The following is a 25,638-nucleotide window of genomic DNA, read 5'->3' on the forward strand; positions in this document are numbered from 1 at the left end:
GTGAAATCAGACCTCATGAGTTGAACGGTTCCCCAGGGAACGCCGGACTGCGCAGAAGGTCAAAGTCATGGGCCGGACCATCTAAAAGTGTCTGATCGCCGGTCTGTGACACAGCAAGTTGGGGGGGGAGACTGAAGAGGACTGAAATTGAACACATCTTAATTAAAGCCCACAGACAGCAAAACAAAATGTTTTCTAGGCAGCCTGTCAAATGGGGCTTAAATTTAGCTCTGCTAATGAATCTGAGCTGCTAACTGTTATTTCTTAAGATAATAAGACTCACACGGAAGCTGATAAAAAAACTGTAGCATGTCTTTTTCTGCTGTTTTGTTACTTAAATATTTTCCAACAATGAAGACAGTTTTCCTAAAGAAAACATGGGAAAAGTCTATGCAAATAAAGGGGTAGTAAACATCTCTCTTCATAACTAGTAGGTTTCCAGGCCATGGGGCTGGTGAGTCACAAGTCTTTATGTGTAGCTTTGTTTTAGGGAGAAAAAAAAAAAAAGCCTGTGTAGTGGGACTATTTCAGTGACAGATTATGTTAATTGTAAAATTCTTTTGCTGTCTTCTTTTTTTCCTCTCTCTCCCTCTATTGTTTCCTGAAAGAGATGGCACATTAATTTGAGAGACCAATTCACCTGGAGTAGAGAAGTTTTATATTAGTGTACCTTTTAATACAGTGAAAAGGTAGGGCATCTTTTGAAAGGGCTTCACAGTTCTCCCATATCAGTGTTTCTGAAACTGAGTGGCTAGAATCCCTGGGGAGGCGGTGACCTCTTCCTCAGGAGCTCAAAAAAACAACCCAGGGGAAAATGAAGGGGAGGGGCTGAGAAGAACCCTTTTCTTTCTCTTCTCTTAGAACTTGAAAGAACCAATAGGCCAGGTCTAAATATTCTGCAAAGAAAGCGTCCCTCAATATAGAAGACTTTCAACGTTCAGATGGAAAAAGAAATTAGGGCACAACCAAGGAATAATTAGAAGCTAGAAAAGACACATTCCAATATACGTGAACGATTTCTCACCATAAAAAAAAAAAAAAAATCTTCCCATTGGTCTTTCTATCCTCACAATCTGTCCAGTTTCAAGAAGCACCTGATGAAGTGGTAGTCTTCCCCAGTGTGCAGAGGGCCAGATAGTCTGCAGGTTTGGCTTTGATGGTCCAGAGGGACATTAACTTTTTCAGTGGGTTAGTTGAAAGGTAAGTAAGTCATACGACATAGTATTTTTTAATGAAACAAACTTTTTCCCCTCACGAAGAATTTAGCTGACCAACTTTGCAAACCGGAGTGCCACTTTCTCAGGCTGTGAAAGGCTGCCCACAATTTGACTGAAATTTCAATCCACTCTTGTGCCCTGCTCAATGCATGTGTATGTGTGGGAGTTGTAAATTGAGGCCTTAACCACCAGAGTTAATCTCTTTTTTAAATCTGTATTAACCTCAATGATTTGAAGTGCACTGTCCAACACTGGGCTATTGAGATGGAAGAAAAAACTACCCTCGACTATCAACAGTTTATTAGGGGCTTAACTGAAGTGACCTACTGTAGTAGCCTTCAGCTGAACAAGGCTATAGGCTTTTTGTGGAAAGGGAAAGAATTGAGGGTTTCATTAAAAAGTAATTTGTGCTTTATACTCACTCATTCAAAGAGAGTCTCAATTGCTCTTTATTCACACAGAGTTAATACAGTATCACAATGTTTCTCAATGAATGTGTTGTAACAAAAGAAAAATTTTACATTTTGAAAGGGAAAAAACTCTTTGTAACTGCTGTAAGATTGATGGCTACTTAAAAGATTATAGCATTTCTTTTCCTTGTGCTCACATTAAATGATGGAATATTATAATTTAAAAAGTTTTGCTTAAGCTATGGAAGCTTAACTTTACGTTCTGATCATGAAAAATATTTTTAAAATAGAGCGAAAGTCAGTCAGATCCAAGTTTGTGTTGTAGAAAAGAGTTTGAAAACCAACCTACTGTCTTATAGTAGCAGCCTCGTTTATATCAGGTCAGGAAATATTCTTTGCTTAGCACAGAGACTTATCAGTGATTTTAAAAATCTCCCCTCTCCATCCACAACAATCCTAAACGTATGCTAATTTGAGCATCTGAAGATAACACTACTGATCTATTCCCTTTTCTCAAACTATTGCTGAATATCTTGTAGAGCCTAGCTATGATTATCCTCTGATATGCACAACATATTTTCACAATTCTTCTTTGAGAAAGTAGGAGATAGAGTATACAAAGAGCTTATTTGTGCCCCAAATTTCAAGACAAAGACCAGGAGGGATCAGTATACCTATAAATATTTACACTTTTCAGAAGAAAAGATTATTTTAAAAATTGGTAGAATATTCAGACATTTCTGACTTAAATATATGGTCCTCAGTTTCTGCCACCCTCACAAATGTCATGAAGACCACAAAAGGTCTAAGAGTGAGCAAGGTCAAAGACTGAATTATCCTCTTGCCCCTGAATAGTTCAAGATCTCTCGTTCAATTCAGAGCACATTAGATTAGAAGGTCATTGTGGAATGAGGAATCATTAGATTTATATCCCTAAAACTGGGAGGAAAAAAATGGAGAATCTGTTATTTAGTATTCTCCAAATTAAAGTTCATTTTATCAGAACAAAATTATGTCTCACAGAATTCTCAAGAGGAAAGGCGACTGTTATTCCCATTAATTTACATAGAACCATTAGGAAAGAAATATATCTATTTTTCCCAGCTTCAAGAAAACATGTACTTTAACTTGCACAGTAGCATACAGGCCAACTGGGTTAACACGGTTTGCATATTCATGAAGTTTCAAAAGCAATGACAGCTGCTCTCCAAGAGAAACAAACATATAATTGCATGTAACTTGTGTAATGGGCAGGTATTTAAACTTCTGAAGTAAATAGGACTTGAATTTTTCTGTAAGAAATTATTGCATCCACTATAAATGTCCAGTGATAGTTCTTAGCACTTAGGTGCCCTCTGAGATACTTTTTATTTTAGGCTTTTCTCCTTATCTTCAGATGTTTTTAGCCTAACTCTGGGTGCTCCTCCACCCCACAGAAAGTCCAGAAAAAAAGTGAGTCTCTCTCCCATGATGGTAAATGTCAAGGCCATGAATTCCTGACTCTACACTCTGTTGGGCAGAACCTTTGTAGTGTAAAAGCAGCACTGTGTTCCTATTCTGGTCTTTAAGTTAATGTCCAAAGTGAGCAAAAGAAGAGCAGTTAGTTAATTATTCATTATTGACTATTGGTTCTAATAATGAACACAGAATAATAATAATAATAATAATAATAAAATCACTGCATCAAGATTAATTTTTTTTTTTTTTGCTTTTTAGTGCCACGCTTGTGGCCTATGGAGGTTCCCAGGCTAAGGGTCTAATCAGAGCTACAGCTGCCAGCTATGCCACAGCCACAGCAATGCCAGATCTGAGCCACATCTGCAACCTACACTGCAGCTCATGGCAACACCAGAGCCTTAACCCGTGAAGCAAAGCCAGGGATCGAACTCGCAACCTAATGGTTCCTAGTCAGATTTGTTTCCACTGCACCACACAGGAACTCCCACAACCAGATGAATTTAATTATAAGCATACCAGAAATAAAAGAGAAAATGAATAAACTTTGCATTCATTAATTGTTTATTACAAGGAGCCAAGTCAGTATAAATGTAAAAAGATTACAAACAACCCTCTTTCCTACTATTTCCAAGTACGCTTATTTTACAATAATATTTGACAACTGTTACTGTCTTTTTTATTACAAATGGGTCACTAATATCTTCTTTAAAGAAACTGTAAACTCTAATTATTTTTATTTTTAACATACAGTAAATATTCATTTGATACTAGGCAAATAATAAAAATTTTAAATATTTTCATTTTGGAACAGACAACTGCTATTTTAGTTTGAAGGCATGTGATCTTTTATTTATGTTCTGGTTCTGTTCCATGAATTCAAGAAGGGTTTGTAATGGGTTTGCAAGCCCTTATATGGAAATACATTTCTCTCCTTCCAATGTCAGCTATCCTTTTAGAATAGCTTATTATTCACATGATAGGCATATTTCTGTAAATAATAAGTGGATACTTTCTTTCAGGAAGAGGGCAATTTGCACTGAAACTGGTCAAATCAGTCCTATTTATGATCTGTCTTGAGATGGACAACCTAAGGAATTTTATAAACATACCCTAAATCCTGTGAAATGAAAGAATAAGTGAATGCTTGCATAGTTGCAAATTCAAAACAATGTTTTAATTCTGAAAATTGATGAAATAATTAACTAATGAATATATCATAGAAGAGCAATGTCCAATACAGGAAGTTTTAAGATACTATACTCGCTTTGGCATTTTTACAGGCCTATTGCGTGGTTAAAAAAAAACTAGAACACTGTAGATGTTTAGTTTAGCTCCAGTATGATCCCTAGGATGTAGTAGGGAATTTGGACAACTAAGGAACTGGATCAGCAACCCAAATAACAAGAGTTCATGCCAAATAATTGAGCATTACATATCTAAACTTGGTGAAATGTGCAATGGATTTCATGTATGTTTGAACTGTAAGTGTTGTTATAATATCATCTGCAGGAAGCTGATACTGTCTGAGAAAAGAAGATGAAGCATTACGACCCCAAATGTCAAAATGCCCTGGAAGAAATATTCCCACTATGTTGACTAAACCTTGGAGAAGGCAATAATTCAAAATTTATTTTCCTTTTTAGTGTTTCTTTTTAATAATCACCTTTTTAAAAAAATGGAGCAGAGACAGTACAAAAATCAGGTGGTTAGCAAATCTTTGCACGATCAACAAACTTTACATTATTTACTTTGATTATCCCATGGGTGACATGAAAATTTCAATCAGCAAATGGGGTAGATGCCGCGTGCTGCTTGATATACAAGCAACAGGAGAACAGCATTCTTTCTTACCTGTGACGTCAGCGGCCATTAACCCTTCCGCTCTTATTACTTTCACCTGGAGGAATCCCACATCTTTCAAGTTATGAAATATCCGCAGTGGGCTCTGAAATACCCAAGCATCAGTATTAGAAATGAAAGTTTCTGAAGGGTCTCAAAGAGTGTGCTTAAAAAACACCCCAAGTGGTATGGTCGATCTCAGGATGCTGCTGAAATGATCAAAGGGATGCTTATGTTTCTTCAGTACAGATGACCTTTCCACCAACATGAATGTGTACACACACACACACACACACACGTAGACATTTATATAGATAATTGTTGCTATATGCATAGATTTTTTGAAAGAATAACAAAACCCACAACATTTCTTCCCCATAGAATATTAGCAGTGGATGGTGAACAATAAATTATAATATAGGCCATGCCTGCTTGGTTTCTTCAATCTCCTTTACCAAAGCACTCCAAGAAATCTTTCGTCTACAGGCAAGATGATTTTGGAAACTAATGATTCTTAATATTGAATCTTAAGTTGGTTACACAACACACTTCAAAGAGGGAGTAAGAAAAGAAAGTCAACATTAGTTATTTGTCTACTATTTTCCTTTTGGTTAATTTTGGAAATTGCAGATACTAGATAGATGATGGTTAAATTATTGAAAGACTGTTTTCTAATGTTTAATTTAAAAGATGTAGTTCTATACACTTTTTAGGCAAAAGATATATATAATCTAAAATAAATAAAATTGATCACTAAAAACAAATTCAAAAGAATTTAAAATTCATTTTAAAAAATGAGCAATTTTTCTTAAATTTGTAATTTTATTTGCCATTGTAGTAGGTATAGAAGTTTTGATAACTGCAGATGTGATAAATTCATTTGAGTAATAAAAAATTTTTTAAAAAATTAAAAAAATAAAATAAAATAAGTTTTGATAGAATTAATAATGGTAATAATGGCAGAGTTTTAATAAGGGTTAATACATGAAGGAATTAAATGAGGGATACCAAGAAAATATTCAGAACTCTAATTAATGGACACAAATACTTACAGCATAAAGTAAACCTATAGAGCATGATATGCATTTGTTTACTTATAGTTCCTCATATTTTTCTCATGCTAAGAGCGGCATTTCTACTCAGTAAATCTAAGGCATTTCTTAATCATAATCTGTAAAATGCTTTAAAACTGGGAAGGATAGCTTAGCTTTGCCCAGTAAAGCTACCTATTAAAATGTTATTAGTGTACAGAACATTTTCCTCTTTGTAGGGAGAATGAGAGAATACAAACAAGCATAAGCTCACTGTGACATGAACTTTATCAGTCCATGTGACTAGTCCTTGCTGACACTGAAGCTATGACCTTGGTATACTGAGAAGAGGAAATGCAGCTAGATGTGTATTCTCAGAGCCTAACTTTGAAAAAAGAGTGTTTAGCCCAAGGATTAGCTCTTAATCTTTTACTGTTTTTAAACAGTTGTTTATCACCCCAACTCTGTTTAAACTACCCAGATGGCAGGGTTCAATAAAACTGCACTTCTCTCTCATTTAAATTCCTATAAATTCAGGGTTTAACAGTGAAAACTTTAGACAGCAGTACTGTGATTCAGAGATGTGTAGGTACATTGTCTTCCTGACGTAGTTGAGGATCAAAGTGGGATGCTGTTCTTATCTGAGAGTTTACCGAGTGTTGTAGACCATGTAAGTCTCATCTCACAATGAAGGAGAGTTTTATCAAAAGGTTCCTATGCTTTAATTTTCAGGAGCTATTTATTTATTTACTTTTTGGCCACACCCATGGCATGTGCCAGTTCCTGGGCCAGGAATCTAATCTGTGCCATAGCAGCAACCTGAGCTGCCACAGTGACAGCATGGGATCCTGAACCTGCTGCGCCACCAGGGAACTACTCAGGAGCAATTTCAACCCAGTTTTGCTGTGACCAAAACAAATATCTTCAGTCTTCAGTCAGCATTGTTTTCAGATTGGTAACCTCATTGCAGAGCCACACAGCTTCTGGCACTTCAGCTCCAAAGTTCTGCTTTCCATTCAGAGGGGTAATTATGGTTTGAAGGTTTCATTTCCTCAAGTCAGCTGACACTCAGTAATTTATTGCAACTTCAACTGTTTAGGCCAGTAATACATCAATTATAAGAAGAACTCCAAGAAAAAAAGAGCAAAAAAAAAATGTATATAGTTTAAAAATATAACTTTAAGTACTGTTTCATCGAGAGGTATTCTTGCTTTGTTATTTATGGTTATTTTCCAAGGCCTCAAAACCTGGATGGCTTCTAAAGCCAGAAATTTCCATAGCAGAGGAATCTATGATTTGCTGTGAATCCTTTCAGCCCTCAATAGATGGGAAAAGATTGAAATGCTCTGGAGAGGAGTCCTCTTTATTTTTTTAATGAAAGGCTGTATAATATATTTTCTCTATGGCTGCAGCAGCTGTCAGGGAGAGCATCTCAGTTCAGCTCTATTACGGGAGAGGCAATACCCCATCCTATGGCATCGAGATGCTCTGAGGGGCCAGAGCTGATTGACAGCTTGTCACCGTGACGTCTTATTCCATCTCTGTTATGGAGAAAATTAATGTCACACCACCAGCCTTATGACTCGCTGTCATCTTAGAACCGCTCACCTTTTATCAATGCTCTAAATAACATTTCAAGCCCATCGTCTCACGGTGGACAATCCGGTCAAGGGACATTAAATCAGATGACTGTGAAATGTCATAATAAAAATGGAATGCTAACAACTTCTTCTCTAAACTAGCTCCTCTGGTTTTTAAACTGTGACAAGGGGGAGCAAGGGTTCAGCATCCCCGTTCTGAAAAGGTCATACAATCGCTCTTGGTCTACTACCCATTACTACCCGCCCCCTGTTGACCTTCCCCGCTTTCCTCCCCTGAAAAAGAAGAAAAAAAAGAAAAAGAAAAAATGGAATTAGCCATCTTTTCAGAATGTGGTGATCAAATAATGGCTCACACAGTAATGTCTGTTTAATTTGTGGGGCTTCAGTGCTTTGCATTGAACAGTTGAATGACAGTGACGGAGAGCCTTTTCAGGGCTCTTTCATATAAGAGTGGGACAAGCCATGACTTTCCTCACCACAACCAGGGCCAAATGAAATTCTTTGGTTTAACTGAAACTTGAAAAAAATACACAAGTTCTTACAGGAAAACATATAGATAATTTTCCAACTAAATGCTTTTATATGTTTCTCCAAGTGATATTTCACGACACAGTATTCATTCATTTCATAATCTAAGTAACAAAAAGGAAGCACTCTGAAACCCTAAAATACAGGTCTTTGTCCTTGTATTGCTGTTAGCAATTCATAACACATGTTCTGTATTGCATAGAGTAGCTTCTTAATAAGTATGTTTCTAGAGAGAGATACAGGCCAATGCTTGAAATCAGGGATTTAAAAAAAAAAAGGTATATTTAAGTATGGTTCACTTTTTAGTATACTAAGAAGAGTATGCCTGAGAACTAGCCAGGATAGCCACATACTGTTTTACATTTTCTTGAGATAATACCTAATATTTGAAAGAAGGTACATAAACAAATATTCAAATTCTAAATGGAAATGGCCAATTCAAGGAAGCCCATCCAGTAAAAGAAAAAAAAAAATCAATATTAATTGGATCATTTCTAATTGCCTAGCCCGTCGTATCATTCTAGTAGATGGGAAAGTATCAAACACTAATCCCTCAAATATGGTATTATAATACCACAAATAATTTTTATATTAATATACAAATGAATTTCTTTAAAATTGTTCTAATTCATGAGGATCACTCCTGGTAACAGAATATGACTTGGTGGGTACCAAAATGTGAAATAATTTTCACAACTGCAATTATAAATTAGAAGCTACACTACCTTAGCTCTTAGGTGATTTAAAAATATATACTATTTAGCCTTGGTAAGTCACCTCTATTAAACTGTTTATGATAACACTATTGGTGGATGAGGTGTACAAGCATTAGCAGACAGCTGATTCAGTGGAGATAGCCAGAATAAATTTGCTGAAGTGCACATCCTGCTAATCTGTTTGAAGAATATTGTACAGCATTAGTACCAGCACTTCATGTTATCTGCACAGCCTGATAAGGTACATCTTTATTAAATTCAGTTATTGGAAGGATGTCAGTCAGCAAATAGGAATATTTAAAAACCAAAGGAAAAAAAAATTAAGCAGTTCTTTGTTAGAGCTTGGTTTCATGGCTGAGTGTCTAGAGGAGCCTTCTAAACACCTGGCAGCATTGTACAATACAAGCTTTGTAATTTTAAGTGGAAAAGCTTTCTTTCTCCCCCAGCTTCTTGAGTCCTGAGATATTCATTTTTTTGAGGCTTCACTGAGAGAGAATGGTGGAGTAAGAGCTCCACTCTCTGTTGATTCAATAAAACTACATGGTGAGAAATACATACTGTGAGGATGCTGGGAAACAGGTAGATTTGTTTGTTGAATATTTGTGTTTGGTAAAATTTGAGAAGGATACTTATTTTAGTGACTCACTATGCTACCCTAACACTGTACATCTGATCAAAAGGTAAAGGGGCTTCCTTTTTATTATATTTCATATTCAACTTTTGAAAAATTAAAGGAATGAAGGGAGGCTTTTCTAAGTAGTTGAAAAGAAAAATTATTTCTGTGAATATCCTCTAGTTACCAGGCTACTAATTAATGTAAGTGCCATAATTCAATTTCACATTTGGAAAAACAAATAATTAAACCCAATAATTAAAAAAAACAATTTAAAATTAAATTAGGAGTTCTCATTGTGGATCAGTGGAAACAAACCTGACTGGCATCCATGAGGATGCAGGTTCAATTCCTGGTCTTGCTCAGTGGGTTAAGGATCCGGCGTTGCCGTGATCTGTGGCATAGGTGGCAGACGTGGCTCGGATCCCGTGTTGCTGTGGCTGTGGCATAGGTCAGCAGCTACAGCTCCAATTGGATCCCTAGCCTGGGAACCTCCATATGCCACTGGAGCAAACCTAAAAACACAAAAAATATATTAAATTATTGTGTAACCCATTCTAAAGCCATTTAAAATGATTGTGTAAACTAGACTTTCCATTATGGGAAGTTTTCCTGCATTAAAATTTTGCTGCATGATAAAAATCACTGAGGAGAGTCTCAGGATCTAGAACTTGCTCTGGAAAAGACACCAGAGAAGACTGGATGTCTAGATATCCATGAGTAACTCAAGTGTTTCTGCAAAGATATGTTTGATATTTGCATTGGCCTAGCTTTCTGCTTATGCTGATTCATCTGTCAGACAGCTGTACAGATGTACTTCTGTCACTCCACGTCAACTATTTACAACCTCATCTAGTCACCCATGACCCTGAAGGAGGAAGGTTACACACGTACATATCTCCTTAGGATTTCCTCACGTTCTTTCTGGTCCTCCAGAGAGTTGATGGAAAGGTCCGAGATGCTGACGGTGGCCGAAGCTGTCAGGGTGACCAGCAGCACCAGGTGACCCTCCCCTTCCTCCAGCTGCAACTCCAACTTGTGTGTCTGTTCCCTACTGAGAGCCGACAGGTCAATCTGGCACCTAAAAACAAACGCTTTGGATTAGCCAATGGCTTTTTGGGGCGGGGGGGGGGCACAACAAACAGTGCAAGTTCAGGTTGCTCAGAGCTACGTGAAAACTAAATCAATGGAAATACCATTTAGATCTCTAGAAGCATATGTCTTTCAAGTTAGCTGACTTTCTTCACAAAATTCAGACCCTGATTTTCTCAGTATCTAAGGGCTCATTTCCTGTAAGATGCAAAAAAAAAAAAAGAAAGAAAGAAAGAAAGAAAGAAAGAAAGAAAGAAAGAAAGAAAGAAAGAAAGAAAGAAAGAAAGAAAGAAAGAAAGAAAGTGCTTATCTGACTTGATTACTATCCATGGTTGCCATATTGATAAATGGATAGGGACTTTCAATCTCTATGGCCCTGAGCAGTAGGGCTTTGCTAAGAGAAAGACTAACGTGAGCTGTCTAAAGAGGCAAACTACCAAGAATCTGAATATTTGTGCCATTTTTAAAACAACAGGTGTTCTGCCTTCATAAATGTTACTAAGCAGTGAATAGAATATGTACTACGGTAATGTGGTGATATTTTACATTTTTAAATTCTTTATTTTTATTTTGTTTCCTCAAAGCTCTCATTTATTTATGCAGCAAATGTAGAAATTAGAACTTTTAGGAAACATTATTTATTAAATATACATACACAATCCCATGTATATATATAAACCCTTTATGAAGAGGGCAAACTCTCTAAAATACAGAACTAATTTTGGAAGATAAAGAATGCATACATGATTGCTTCATTTAAAAATTGGTTTTGGAAATTCATACAAATTTTTAGAAAGGATTTACAAAATTTTACTTACTTGTAACCTCAGTGACATGCTATTACAGACTGAATGTGTCCTTTCCCCAAATTCTTTTTTTTTTTTTTTTTTTTGCTTTTTAGGGCCTCACCCATGGCATATGGAGGTTCCCAGGCTAGAGGTCCAATCGAGCTATAGCTGGTGGCCTACGCCGCAGACACAGCAACGAAGATCCGAGACATGTCTGCAACCTACACCACAGCTCATGGCAACGCTGGATCCTTAACCTACTGAGCGAGGCCAGGGATTGAACTCGCAACCTCACGATTCATTTCTGCTGCACCATGATGGGAACTCCCTCCCCAAATTCTTACATTGCCATTTTATGCATGTAATACTCCATAAATCCAAATTAACAAACAAATCCTCTGAAAAAGTGATAGCTCAAGTGTTACATGCCAGATGGGCTTCATAACATCAGCCCAGCCACTCTCAGAGCTGAACACTTTGCAAACTCTTTTCATAAAAATACCAAATCATTTGGAAGAGAAAGATTTGGTGATCACAAATCCAATAAACCAAGAGAAAGGGAGCAGACATGAATAAAAGACATTTCTAAGAGGAAATAGCCAATTATAAGAATAAATGTGGTAAGGTCATAAACACGGTGGGCAGCTCTCAGGAACAGATTAAATTTTTGCTCCTTCTTATTCTTCACTCTATATATCAATTATTATTTTGCTTTTAAATGAAGCAATTTATTCAAGCAATTATTCTATGAATAGGGCCGCAAGGCTGATAGTTGAGTTCAAACATCTTTTTAGTATGAGTGATTTTAGAAATTGAATAAAAGTTTGACATTTACATTTTATTTTTAACCTATCAAAAATGACATGGGAGATGTCCAGACTAGAAACACTTGGGAGGAAGGGGAATATAGAAGAAATGAAAAAGAAAAGAAATGTCAGGAGCTTGGGCTTATCAGACACAACTTAGAATAGATTTACAAGGAGATCCTGCTGAATAGCATTGAGAACTTTGTCTAGATACTCATGTTGCTGGGGGAAAAATGTAATTGTAATGTATACATGTAAGGATAACCTGACCCCCTTGCTGTACAGTGGGAAAAAAATAATAATAAATAATTAAAAAAAAAAAAAAGAAACGCCCTGGTCAGTGGCGGAAAATCTGTATGTGCTAAATGTTACCAAGAGAGCTGGAATTTAGGGTTTATACCAAGTCTGGAAAACATCTTCCTAAAGTTAGGATGCATATTAAATAATCTCATTGTTTCTGTGAATACAACATTCCTTCCAAAATATTCTCATGCTGCCCCTTAAAATCTAAACAGTGAAAAAACATATCACATGCCTTATCAAATTCAAATTTTAATTGAAATGAGTTCTTAATAATCATACTGCATTTAATGCTTTAGAGTTGGGGAAAGTGTTCAAAAGATGATTTAGCCCAGGAATTGCAAACTGGCAAGTTTCAGATTAAATCTGGCCCACGGATTTGTTGTATGTGCTTACACTGCTAAAAAAAAGTTTTGAATTTAAATACCTTTAGGAGTTCCTGTCGTGGCTCAGGGGTTAACGAATCTGACTAATATCCATGAGGACACGGATTTGATTTGTGACCTTGCTCAGTGGATTAAGGATTTGGTGTTGCTATGAGCTGTGCTATAGGTTGCAGATGCTCTTAGGATCTGGCATCACTATGGTTGCAGTGTAGGCCGGCGGCTACAGCTCCGATTCAACTTCTAGCCTGGGAACCTCCATATGTCACAGGAGTGGCCTTAAAAAGACCAAAAAAAAAAAAAAAAAAGAAAAAAAAAGAGCAAAAAAGCTTTAAAGACAGAGCAAATGTTCTCTGAGTTACTGTTTCCAGTACTGTCTAACTGACAATTGGATGATTTCACTTAATTCTGTTCCTGTTTCCAATAGGCATAAGGATTTGAGATCCTCAAAATCTCCTTATTTTACTAACGAGAAAACTGAAGGCCAGAGAAGTTAGACATTTGATAGAGATAACACAGTTATTAGCAGAGCTAGGCCTGAACTTGGGACTCTGGAGTCCAAGACCTAGGCCTTTTCCTTAACCAGTTTGTCATTATTGTAAATATGCATCCAAGAGGAAGTGTATGTTCTATGAGGCAGTTCTTAATGGGGTAATATCTAGACTTGTCTTTTTTTGATTGTTTGTTTAGTTCTTTTTGTCTTTTTAGGGCCACACGTGCAGCATATGGAAGTTCCCAGGCTAGGGGCTGAATCGGAGCTGTAGCTGCCAGCCTATACCACAACCACAGCAATATGGGATTCGAGCTGCATCTGCAACCTACACCACAGCTCACAGCAACAACAGATCCTTAACTCACTGAGCAAGGCCAGGGATCGAATCCATGTCCTCATGGATACTAGTTGGGTTTGTTACTGCTGAGCTATGATAGGAAGACTCCAATCAAATTTTCAATATTGGGTGTACTCGCAGAAGTAGTCCCAAGTTCTGTCTCATATTTAAAGTTTCAGAATTTTGACATTAATTATTCTAACAGAGAAAATGCCTATTTATACAATATTTTGCTGAAAGAATATTAACAACTTCAAGGTTCTTTTTGCTAGGTGAGGTTGTTCATTTCTCCTATTTGTCTAAAAACTGTTAGGAATTATATACTCAGATGCTATTTGAAACAAAATGCCCCCTGATAACTAAGCAAAACTGTATTATTAACTTGAGGATAAAGTTAGCATTATAGTATCTGTATCATATAATGAATCACTGATTTCTTCAAATGGGTTGGTGGAGAAAAGCTTTTGCTATCTTTGGGTTGTTATTGAATAAATATGTACAAAGATAGAACTCCTGGAGTTCCAGTCATGGCTCAGCAGTAATGAATCTAACTAGCATCCATGAGGAGGCAGGTTTGATCCCTGGCCTCGATCAGTGAGTTAAGGATCCACTGTGGCCACAAGCTGTGGTGCAGGTCACAGCCAAGGCTCAGATCCCATGTGGCTGTGGCTGTGGTGTAGGCCGGCAACTGTGGCTCTGATTTGACCCGCAGCCTAGGAACTTCCATATGCCGCACCTGTGTCCCTAAAAAAAAAAGAGAGAGAGAGAAAGAGAGAAAGAGAGAGAGAGAGAGAGAGAGAGAGAGAGAGAGAGAGAGAGAGAGAGAGAGAGATGGCAACAAAACGTATTGCAAAGTAAATTCAGTACTAATTACTGTGGGTCAGGGCTATGGTACGAATGTTTGTGTGTCCTCCAAAATGTATATGTTGAAACCTAGTGGCCAATGTGATGGTATGGGAGGTGGGGTGTTTGGGAAGTGATGAGGTCATGAGGGTGAAACCCTCATAAATGAGATTTATCAAAAAAGCACCAGAGAGATGCCTGTCTTTCTGTCATATGAGGACACAGAGAACAATAGCAGTTTATGATCCAGGAAACCAGACATCAAACATTCTCAGGTCTTGATTTGGACTTTCCAACCTCCAGAACCCTGAGAAATAGATATCTGTTGATCATAAACCACCCAGTCCATAGTATTGTGTTATTAGCAGTCAAACAGGCAGATTCACATGTATTTGGCTTGCTTGTACTATTATAACCTCAGCAAAGGAAGCATTTGCTACAGTTACTGCTTATAGAAATACTAGCTGATCATCCAGCTTGTTTAGAATAAGCCAAAATGATGATTTTATACTGTTATGAAAACAAAAATGCAAAATTAAAAATGTATTGAATCAAATTCATGAATTCCTAAAATATGCATACAGATACATACACAAGGAAAAGAGCCCAAGACTGGGGTCAGATTCCTTTGGCTCTGGCCCTCCATCTGACACTAATTAGTTGTATGACCTTTTCTAAGCAAACTTATCCTCCTGAATTCGTTTTCTCATCTGTGATATAGGGTAATTGAAGTAGATGAAGTTCAAGTTTTCCAAAACCCCAGATTTTACAGTTTGTTATAACTCTATTCATGTTTATACTTACTTACATCTTCTTTTCTTCTTTTTTTTTTTTTTCGGTCTTTTTATGACCACACCCATGGCATATGGAGGTTCCTAGGCCAGGGGTCCACTTGGAGCTATAGCTGCTGGCCTATACCACAGCCAAAGCAATGTCAGATCCGATCGTGTCTGCAACCTATACCACAGCTCATAGCAACACCGGATCTTTAACCCACTGAGCGAGACCAGGGATCAAACCTGCAACCTCATGGATGCTAGTCAGATTTGTTAACTGTTGAGCCATGATGGGAACTCCTACATCTTCTTTTCTTTGCAATTCCACAAAACAAAAGAGAATGCATTTATCTTATTGATAATGAAGTATTATTTCTCAGATGTATTCTGCCCTTCCCCCACCAGAAAAAGTTTGAATGTTGGTGCCAAAAGGCAGATAATCTAATCTAGTTTCAAATTGTCTTCTAAGGAGTACTAGGGAAGGGGGTGTGTCAAGGTCACCATGGATGGAGGAAGGGTGAAGAATGGGGTGTGGATTCTCCTCTTTGGTTCAAAGAACAGCTCCTCTTATATCTGTTTTACACTGGGGTTCCATATGGAACTCCTGTGTCCTCAGCTGCCTGCATTGGCTCAGGTTCAACTTTGGCTGGGTCTTTCGAAGGTGCTGCTTTTCTTCCCATCACTGTGACCAATCCGCTGGGCTTGAGTCTTCAGGTATCTTCCCCCTAGGACTGACCTAGGACTGTCTAAATTTGCACTCATATGAATGAGCTGAGCATTCCTCTTGTCTGCCACTATGCATCTAGACCCCACTGACACATGCCCCAAATTCTAGCTTCTAGGGCCACTTCTGCACTTGGATAAAGAGCCACCATGGACTATGGTACCTGGCTTCCTCATCAACTGCCCAAGAAACTAGATGAAACAGTGTAGAGGTTGTCTCCTTGTGGGGTGAACTTGGGTCAATGATACAGAAGATGGAAAGATAACTCCCTATACCTACCACCCTCTCACAAACCATTCCAAAGCATGATTCTCCATGTTGCCTGTTTACACGTGGACAAGTGGGCATACCTTCTGAGCAACCACTGTGACTCTGAAGCATGGGGACATGGCCAGTCCAGTAACATATCACCTTGCCTTACTTCCTAGTCTTCTCTGCCTCCTATTCTTTCTCTCTCCCCCTCAGTGTCTGGGATTATACCTCCTAATTAAGTATCGGCACCAAATTACTGCCTAAAGTTTCCTAGGGAACCTGGTCTAAGACAAAAACCATTGACACAATCAATCCCCTCAGTGACAGATGTCTAAAACACAAACTTAACCATGTCCCACTCCTGGCTTCCCACTGCCTATGAAATAACACTTAGCAAGGCAATTGTGCCCTCTGTGACCTACCATCAGGTTGGGTGTCCCTTGTTGACTCACACTTACTACTTAAGTCATTCCTGACAGCTTGTAGGCTTTCCACCAGCCATGCCAGGGTACACCTGCTTCTTTTCTTGGATAAGGCAATCCCTCTGCCTGAGAAGATGTATATACCTATCTTTTCTTGGCTAATTTTTACAAATTCTACTTGAAATGACCTGCAGTTGTCTTTTCCTGTCAATCTCCTATATGCCTCAAGGGCAGGTACCTACTGTAGCACCTGAAATGTACTAACGCTCTGTACGTATTAAAGTACTTGTGTACATTGAGAAAGAGGTTCAGAGAGGTCAAAGATTTACTCATAGTGACAGTGGCAGAGCCAGGATCAGCATGTACTGTGCTCCTTCTACCACTTCTATATTGTCTTCCTAGAAGGTGGGCTCATTTCTTTCCAACACTCATTCATTAACTATTTATTGTGTGTTATGTCTGTTAAATTGGGTAGATTTCTAAGCCTTCTGGTTTATCACATCCTTATTTCCAGAACTACCACAGATGCAGTGTATTGCTTTGAATGAAGTTATTTGGCTTCAGAGTCCATGTCAGTGGTTCAGAACACCAAAGTATTCTGAATACAGTATTAATTATTCATTAGTACTGTGATATTGAGCAAGTAGCTTAAACTTTTGTGCATCAGCTTTCCTCATTTACCACATGGAAATTTAAAAAAAAAATCATGCCTTCTCTTTGCATAGTGTTGTAAAAACACAGGAATAATAGAAGAAAAAGTACTTTGAAAAGATACAAGTGCTATGTAAATATAATTTGCAGTTTGTCTTATCTGCCTTAGTTGATATCATTCAATTTTAGAACTTGTTTCTGTATCAAACTCATCAATCAATCATCAATAGAAGAATCAAAACAGACTCAAACTGAAGGGGATATCAGAGCTACTTTCTTTCATTCAACAAATGGGGAGGTTGAGGCTTGGAGAAATTATGTGATGGCAAGAACTCCAACCAAGTTTCCTGATTTCCATATCAAAATTTGAAATTTTTTACACATTTTAAAAACTATGTGCATGTATTAGCCACATAAAAGGAACATGTCACATTTATTTGGTGACACTTCCCCCTACGAGTTCAGGTAGAAAATTTTCAGCATTCTTACCATTTTTCTCTCTCTTGCCTTTCTATCTGCCATGGCTAAATCAGGAACCAACAATGCCATTCTACCCAGATGAAGCAGTCCTGTGATTAGCATCCTGGATGTACAGATATGTTCATGTGTGAGGTCACTGGGGGGGGGGGGCAGGAGGTAATGTTAGACTTATTTGGATTTTTTTGTTTTAACCACACTTGCAGCCTATGAAAGTTCCCCAGGCTAGAGATCAAACCCACACCACAGCTGTGACCTATGCCGCAGCTGGGGCAACACCAGAAACCAACCCACTGTGCTGGGCCAGGGAATAAACCCATACCTCTACAGTGATCTGAACCACTGTAGTCAGATCCTTAACCCACTGCACCATAGTGGGAACTCCTGGATTTGGACTTGCTTTTTAATTTAAAAATAGGACAGGATTCAAGCTTCACAAACAGTTTACATGTGCATTGGCACTGGTGGCCCGTACATCAGATATGTCATGTGTGGCCTGAAAATGTCTTGAGGGAAGAGTAGCAGCAGTGTATCACCGAGGGGTTGACAATGGCCCCTCCTTGGTGCTGTCTATATATGCCCAGTTAAATGGACTTGCGAATTATATTATGTAGTTTTAACTGAACTAATCCTCACAAAACGGACAACTGGCTTTAAAAGATCCCAGTAAAGAAACCGTGGATTGAAGATAATTTTAATTGAACCAGCGCAAGTTAACAGAATGATAAACAAGGACAGGCAGAGCTGCCGTATCTACTCCTGGCTGAGTTCTCTGTCAGCAACACTCCAATTCTGATTTACAGACCAATGGTGTGGCATGATCAGATCCAGCAAGAATTCAGCCAAAACAGCTTAAAATCATAGGGAGGGATATTTGCAACAGAAATTTCTATTTCCTCTTACAGTGAACCCCTAAGTGTATATTGTGTCCTGAAGTAATAGCTCATGAAATTATGAAGCCATCATGATGAGAGGACATTTAAAGCAAAGCCTATAGGATAGAAAGAGAAGCTGCACTAGTATTTCTTTGGAGGAGGGAGGGAGGCATCATTTCTAAAAACACGTTTTACATAATTTGGACCATATTTAATTTTCAGATTTCTTAAGGTATGAGGACTACTTAACATTAAAAAATAAAATAGTGCATGATGTATTATAAGATCCTATAAATCAATATAACACCTAATTCCTTGGAACCTTTGCATTTTAAAGAATACAATGGGCAACCCCTAAGTGTTTTCAAGTTTCATGATTACACAGTGTTCACACCATCTCTGGCGTTACTAAGTGCTAATGCTGTTATTGCCGTTTTAGTGTCACAAGTTGTCACTGCTGGACTGTCTTTGGGAGATAGATGGCTTTATCAGAGCACACTTCCACCAATTTGTGAACTTCCCTATTCATTGCCTTGAAAGTAAACTATTTGATATATACACAGTAGTGCATGGAAACTGTCTTTGGAAACTTTGCCTACTGGATACAAAATACTGCAATGAGTATAAATTTTCTGAGAAAATCTTCAGAGAAAAAATAGTAAGCCATGAAAAAATGGATTAAAATTTTAATTTATTTGGCTTAGGTTGAGTTTAGGAAAAACCAAGACAAGACTCAATGACCCACTCTATTCTTTATGTAAATATTGCCTATCTCCCAAATGAAACTATTTCACTCAGCCCTTAGTAAGAAAAACGGTACAATAGAATGAGTTCATTAAAAACTCTCTTTGGTTTAGAATTTTCTGACTAGCTATCTTTGTGCTTTCAAATTAATAAAGCAGTGGGAACGATTCTACTCTTATTTATGTGGGAAGCAGAAGAATCACTGCAGTATTCATATCACAAATAGGAAACATTGCAAATTAGATCTATAGAGTATCAAACACGCAAATGCAATGTACTTCAACTCCAATAAAATGTTTATTTGGTTAATATACAAAGTCAAAGGCTGTTTTCCTCTTTTGCCACACTACACCTAGGCAGACATAGCCCACGTTTTCTTCCTTTGGCAATAAACACAGATTCATAGTTTTTTGTTTTTTCTGCTTTTTAGGGCCACATCTGCTGCATATGGAAGTTCTCAAGCTAGGGGTCAAATTAAAGCTGCAGTCACCAGCCTATGCCACTGCCACAGCAACACCAGATCCGAGCTGTGTCTGCGACTTACACCACAGCTCATGGCAACGCTGGATCCTTAACCCACTGAGCAACATTAGAGATCGAACCCACATCCTCATGGATTCTAGTCAGGTTTGTTACCACTGAGCTGCAAGGGGAATTCCTATTTTTATGGATATAGAATTTGAAAGCATTTATTCTTCACCTCAAACTTGTCCATTGGGAATAACTTTTTCTTATCATACAGTGCTAATAAAAAATTTTGTTGAAATAGAACTCTCTATTGACGTTTACATCTGTACCACTTTGTTGTCATGGGCAGAACCAATACTTCCACCCTGGTAAAAGTGTAAAGTTAGTAGCAATCCACCAACCAAAAATATATGTGCCCCAAATCAATGCCACTTTAAAGATAAACAAGCACTTTGCACACTAATAAATAATGCTATAAATCTTGCTACATTGGATTGCAAATAACTCCTACTGAATGAAATTGCTTGACACGGGATTTACTTATTCTGCACGTTCATAAAAACAACTTGTTCTCTGACAGCACTCCTTCCTGGCAATTTACCGCAGCTGTCAGCAGCCAATTTGTTCAGATTACTGCTCTGCATAAAAGTGTAACAATCATGAGGATTTATGAGCTGATTATCGTAAAGGTGGCAGTCCGTCTTGCCTGCCAAAATGCAGGTGATCAGAAAGTTAAATAATTACATGCAGATTAACATCATTTCACCTTCACTTGAAAAGTGTAGTTCAGTGACAGGTAAAATTTGTTGTTCAAACATGCAGTGTGGTGCACACCACCTACGTGGGTTCACTGACTACCTGGCATTTTATTGGGCACTTAATGGCTTCAGAACACACTGAATCCAAGACCAAGGGGAAACTGTAGCATCAGGAATCCTGGATTTGAGTCTCAGATCACCCCAGATTCATAGTAGCTGAGCAACCTCTAAACATCCTTCTGCCTCACTTTTGGAACCTGCATAATTGGTATAAAATGAACACCTTTATTATCTCCTTATAGTGAGCTAATATGTACTAGTGCCCTATACATATGTAAGGCTTTATTATCATTGTTTCTTTATATTCAAGGTAAACTTATTTTTGTGTAAAATTTAACAACCACTTGGCATTAACTCACTTGATATTATGAGGATGAAAAAGTATCTTCGTAAATGTATAGGCTTTTTTTTCAAATGTAACTATTCTGTATTATTATTATTATTGTCTTTTTGCCTTATCTAGGGCTGCTTCCCACGGCATATGGAGGTTCACAGATTAGGGGGTCTAATTGGAGCTGTAGACGCCGGCCTACACCAGAGCCACAGCAACGCAGGATCCGAGCCGCGTCTGCAACCTACACCACAGCTCACGGCAACGCCAGGTCATTAACCCACTGAGCAAGGCCAGGGATCGAACCCACAACCTCACGGTTCCTAGTCAGATTCATTAACCACTGTGCCATGATGGGAACTCCAACCATTCTGTATTTTTTATTTTTATTTTTTGCCTGCCCCATAGCGTATAGAGTTCCTGGGCCAGGGATCAGATCATTCAGTAGTTTTATGTACAAAGATTACAGACACTTTGACACTTTAGCTCATTAATTCTCTCTTTTGAATTACATATAAATAGCTTTCTTAATTATACTGAAACTTTGTTGTTTCCACTAAGGCATGCTGTTCTTTGAATTAATGCCTGGTGTCAAATTCTACACTAATTTGGAGAGGGAAGAGCCATAATTTTTAGTATTAAATAAAGCTTCAGGTAATTAAACTTAAGTCCAACAAACATTTATTAAGTATCTATTATCTGCCATACACTTTTCTAGGTATCAAGGATGCCATGATGAAAAAATACCTGAAAATCCCTGCCCTCATGAAGTTCATATTCTAATGATGGGAAATAAATGATGAAATAAGTGAAATTTTCAGTATGTCAAATGGTGACTACTTTGATGGAGAAAAAAAAAAAAGCAGGATAGAGGAAACTGTCAAGGAAAAGAAGTTTAGATTTTATTTATTTATTTATGTATTTTGGCCACATCACAGCATTTGGAAGTTCCTAGGCCACGGATGGAACCTGCACTATAGCAGTAACCAGAAACAGCAGTAAGAATGCCAGATCCTTAACCTGCTGAGCCACCAGGGAACTCCAAAGTTTTGATTTTAAATAGGGTTGGTATGGCTGCCTCCCTGATGTGACATTTATGCATAGATCAAAGGAAGGTAAAGAAGCAAGGCAGGTGGACACCTGAAGAAAGAGGGTAATGAACAGAGGCTAAGGTCTGAGGTGAGAAGTTGTCTGGTGTGCTGGAGGAAAAACAAAGAGCCTGGGACAGAGCAGAAGGAAGCAGGGGCAAAATAGCAGAAGCTCAAGGCAGAGGGGTCACAGGGCCAGATCACCAGGAGAATTAGAGGCCACTGTAAGGATTTAGGATTTCCCTAGATTGAGACAGGAAACTGCTGCAGAGCTTCGAGCAGAAGGTTCAATTATTTTGTTGATGTTATGTGACAGCAAGAACAGGAGGCTATTGCTATTGCCAACCTGAAAGCTGATGGTGGCTTCAACAAGAAGCAATGATGGAGATGGTAAGAGTGAATTTGGAATATATTTTGAAGAAGTTTGCAAGTTTCTTAATGGATTTGATGCAAATGAAAGAAAAAAAATAAAAGAATGACTCCAAGATTGTCGATGTTAGCATCAAGCAAGAGAGAATCTTTAGGGAAGAGCAGATTTGGGGCCTCGGGGGTGAGAAGTTTGGCTTTGGACCTGCTAAACTGGAGAAGCCTATCAGATGTTCAAGCAGAGATGTCAAACAGGTGGTTGCACACAGAGTCTGGAGCTCAGGAAAGAGTTATGGAGTGGAACTGTATGTTTGTCGTCAATCGTAGATGGTATGGAAAGCACAAGAGTGGATGAAGGCACCAAAGGAGCAAGTACAGACAGAGGAGTTGGCCAGGGAGTGGGCTCTGAGGCTCTCCAGAATTAAATCAGGTGCCAGATGAGAAAGAATTTGCTTAGAAGACGAAGAAGGAGCATATAAGGCAAGTGGTGAACTGAGCCTTGTGAAGCCAAGTGAAGAAAGTCAAGTGAAAAACCTCTTTTAAGCTAAGGAAGTGATCATCCAAGTCCAGCATTACTGCTGGGCCAGGTAAGATGAAGGCTGAAGACTGGCCATTGGAGTTAAGCAGATTTGGGGCACTGGGGGTGAGAAGTTTGGCTTTGCACCTGCTAAACTGGAGAAGCCTATCAGATGTTCAAGGGCAGCTGTCAAGCAGGCGGCTGGACACAGAGTCTGGAGTGTAGATAGTATCCTTATAAACAATTATTAGGCATTGATGGGGTGGTATTACCCTCCATGGCCAACTTTAAACTTATCCACCAGCCATCCGGCTCTTAAATTGTAAGTGAACAGAAATATATCTTAATTATTCCTACCACACACACAAAACGGATAATTATGTGACACGATAGCGGTGCTACCTCTAGCTAGAATGGCAATCATATTACAGTATATAAATCTATTAAATCAAAATGTTGTACACCTTAAATTTATATATTACGTGTCAAATAATTTCAATAAAATTAAAAATAATTTAATACATAGAATGTTGTAACAACAGCTTGGAAAAGAATAGAGAAAACAACAGTGACAGTTTTACTCCTGTTACATTAATCTTGGAACTCAAATTGAATAGGAAGGTAAGTCAATTCTCTTCTAAATTCTTCTAGAACTCAAGAATTCTAATACAATCTGCATTATCTCCACTGTTATTGCACAATCTTCACATAAACACATGTGACTTTACTTTTCCCCCAACTGAGGTCTAATAATATATTGTTTCAGTGGCAAAATATGTGTAAAGTGCAACCTAATGAGTATAAAGTCAGATACCAAGAATTTCTGCTGCTATCTGGACATGAAGTAGATTTGAAATGGTGATGATTTGCCATAGTCATTTCTTTTACTTTTTTTGTAACAGGCATCTTTGTTAAATTGGCAGAATGCACAGCAATTTTCTATCGTACATCTCTCCCTCCGCTATTTTTTTGGTTATGCCCATAGCATGTACAAGTTCCTGGGCCAGGGGCGCCACAGCAAAGACTGCACACAACAGTGACAATGCTAGATCCTTAATCCACTGAGCCACCAGGGAACTCCTTTTTCTGTTTTCTTTTTGGATATTGTCTATCTTTATCTTGAAATTCAACAATAATTCCCTTTACTGTGTAAAGTGGTTTAAACTGATATTCAAATGCTGTTCTAGAAATCTTGTCTTCCTGTGCTCTTGTTTACTCTAAAATTTTTTGGCTCGAGTTGCTTTCATAGGCAATTTTTTATATTTGGCATATAACCAAAAATGATTTTTTTCCAGTAAGGGTGATAGCAGATAAGTTTTTTTTCTATTATATTTAGAAAAAAATATAACTGGGAATAAAAGTAAGTTGTTCAAAATAAATGAGAGTTTTAGAAGCCCCTATAATTCTTTAATGGTAGTATTTGGGCTCATCATCCAAGCTAGTTTTAATCCTACCAAGCTACTGGGAAGCAAAACATAGAGCTATGCCCATCAAAGCAGTGAGGGTGATGGAGCCCAGGACTCTTGATCCTGCTTGCCAGGTTCTCCTACACAATAGCCATGGGCACAAAGACCTCATCCAATAACCTAGGCAAAGCATAAGCCAGAAACTATATGCAAGTGGTAAACACATCCAACAGCAAAAAAAAAAAAAAGAAAAAAAAAAGGGGGGGGATATGGAGGCATACACTTCCAACTAGACTTCTAGTTTATTATAATAGGCTATTACTCAGGAATGGCCAGATGGAAAGATGCACATGGTAAGGTACATGGTTAGAGGGGAGGAACTTCCATGCCTTCCAGGGCACAGCACTCCTTTAGCACCTGCACATGTTCTCTAATCCAGAAGCTCCAAAAATGGATTTATTCTCTTTCCCCAAACTTAGCTTCCTCAGTTACCTAGAGAAATGACTATGATCTTCAGACCAGCCATGCATCACTGTTCTCTCAAAATTTGCCAAAATATGGACAAACCTGTAGAAAGTTTATCTTTTGTGCATGGTGTGAGGGTGTGTTCACTTTTCAGTGATTTACATGCGGCTGTCCAGGTTTCCCAGCACCACTTGCTGAAAAGATTGTCTTTCTCCATTTTATATTCTTGCCTCCTTTGTTGAAGATTAATTGACCGTAGGTGTCTGGGATTATTTCTGGGTTCTCCATTCTGTTCCATTGGTCTGTATGTCTGTTTTGGTACCAGTAACACCCTGTCTTGATTACTGCAGCTTTGTAATATTGCCTGAAGTCTGAGAGAGTTATGCCTCCTGCTTGGTTTTTGTTCCTCAGGATTGCTTTGGCAATTTGGGGTCTTTTATGGTTCCATAAAAATTTTTGGATTGTTTGTTGTAGTTCTGTCATGAGTAATTTGATAGGGATTGCATTGCATCTATAGATTGCTTTGGGAAGTATGACCATTCTTACAATATTAATTCTTCCAACCCAGGAGCATGGAAAAATAAACTCAAAATGGCTTAAAGGCTTAAATGTAAGACAAGACACCATCAAACTCTGAGAAGAAAACATAGGCAAACATTCTCTGACATCAACCATATAAACGTTTTCTTAGACCAGTCTCCCAAGGCAACAGAAATAAGAGCAAAAATAAACCAATGGGACCTAATCAAACTGACAAGCTTTTGCACAGCAAAGAAAAACATTAAAAAAAAAACAAAAAGACA

The 25,638-nt window shown here is 38.0% G+C and overlaps 1 protein-coding gene across 8 annotated transcripts in view; it reads right to left on the reverse strand.

Annotated features, from left to right (window-relative positions):
* Window positions 1–25,638, reverse strand: part of MCTP1 (multiple C2 and transmembrane domain containing 1) — a 539,003-nt gene that overhangs the window by 183,210 nt on the left and 330,155 nt on the right. For all 8 annotated transcript variants that reach the window (XR_007134536.1, XM_047778307.1, XM_047778303.1 and 5 more), the window contains 2 exons: window positions 10,308–10,494; window positions 4,937–5,030 (listed from right to left, as the gene is read on the reverse strand). Coding sequence is in view for 7 of the 8 variants with exons in the window: in XM_047778307.1 (XP_047634263.1) it covers window positions 4,937–5,030; window positions 10,308–10,494 (281 nt within the window). In the remaining variant the exon portion in view is untranslated. The remainder of the gene's footprint in view (window positions 1–4,936; window positions 5,031–10,307; window positions 10,495–25,638) is intronic.

This window comes from Phacochoerus africanus, chromosome 4 (assembly GCF_016906955.1).
Source record: "Phacochoerus africanus isolate WHEZ1 chromosome 4, ROS_Pafr_v1, whole genome shotgun sequence".
In the NCBI taxonomy this organism is placed as follows: Eukaryota; Metazoa; Chordata; class Mammalia; order Artiodactyla; family Suidae; genus Phacochoerus; species Phacochoerus africanus.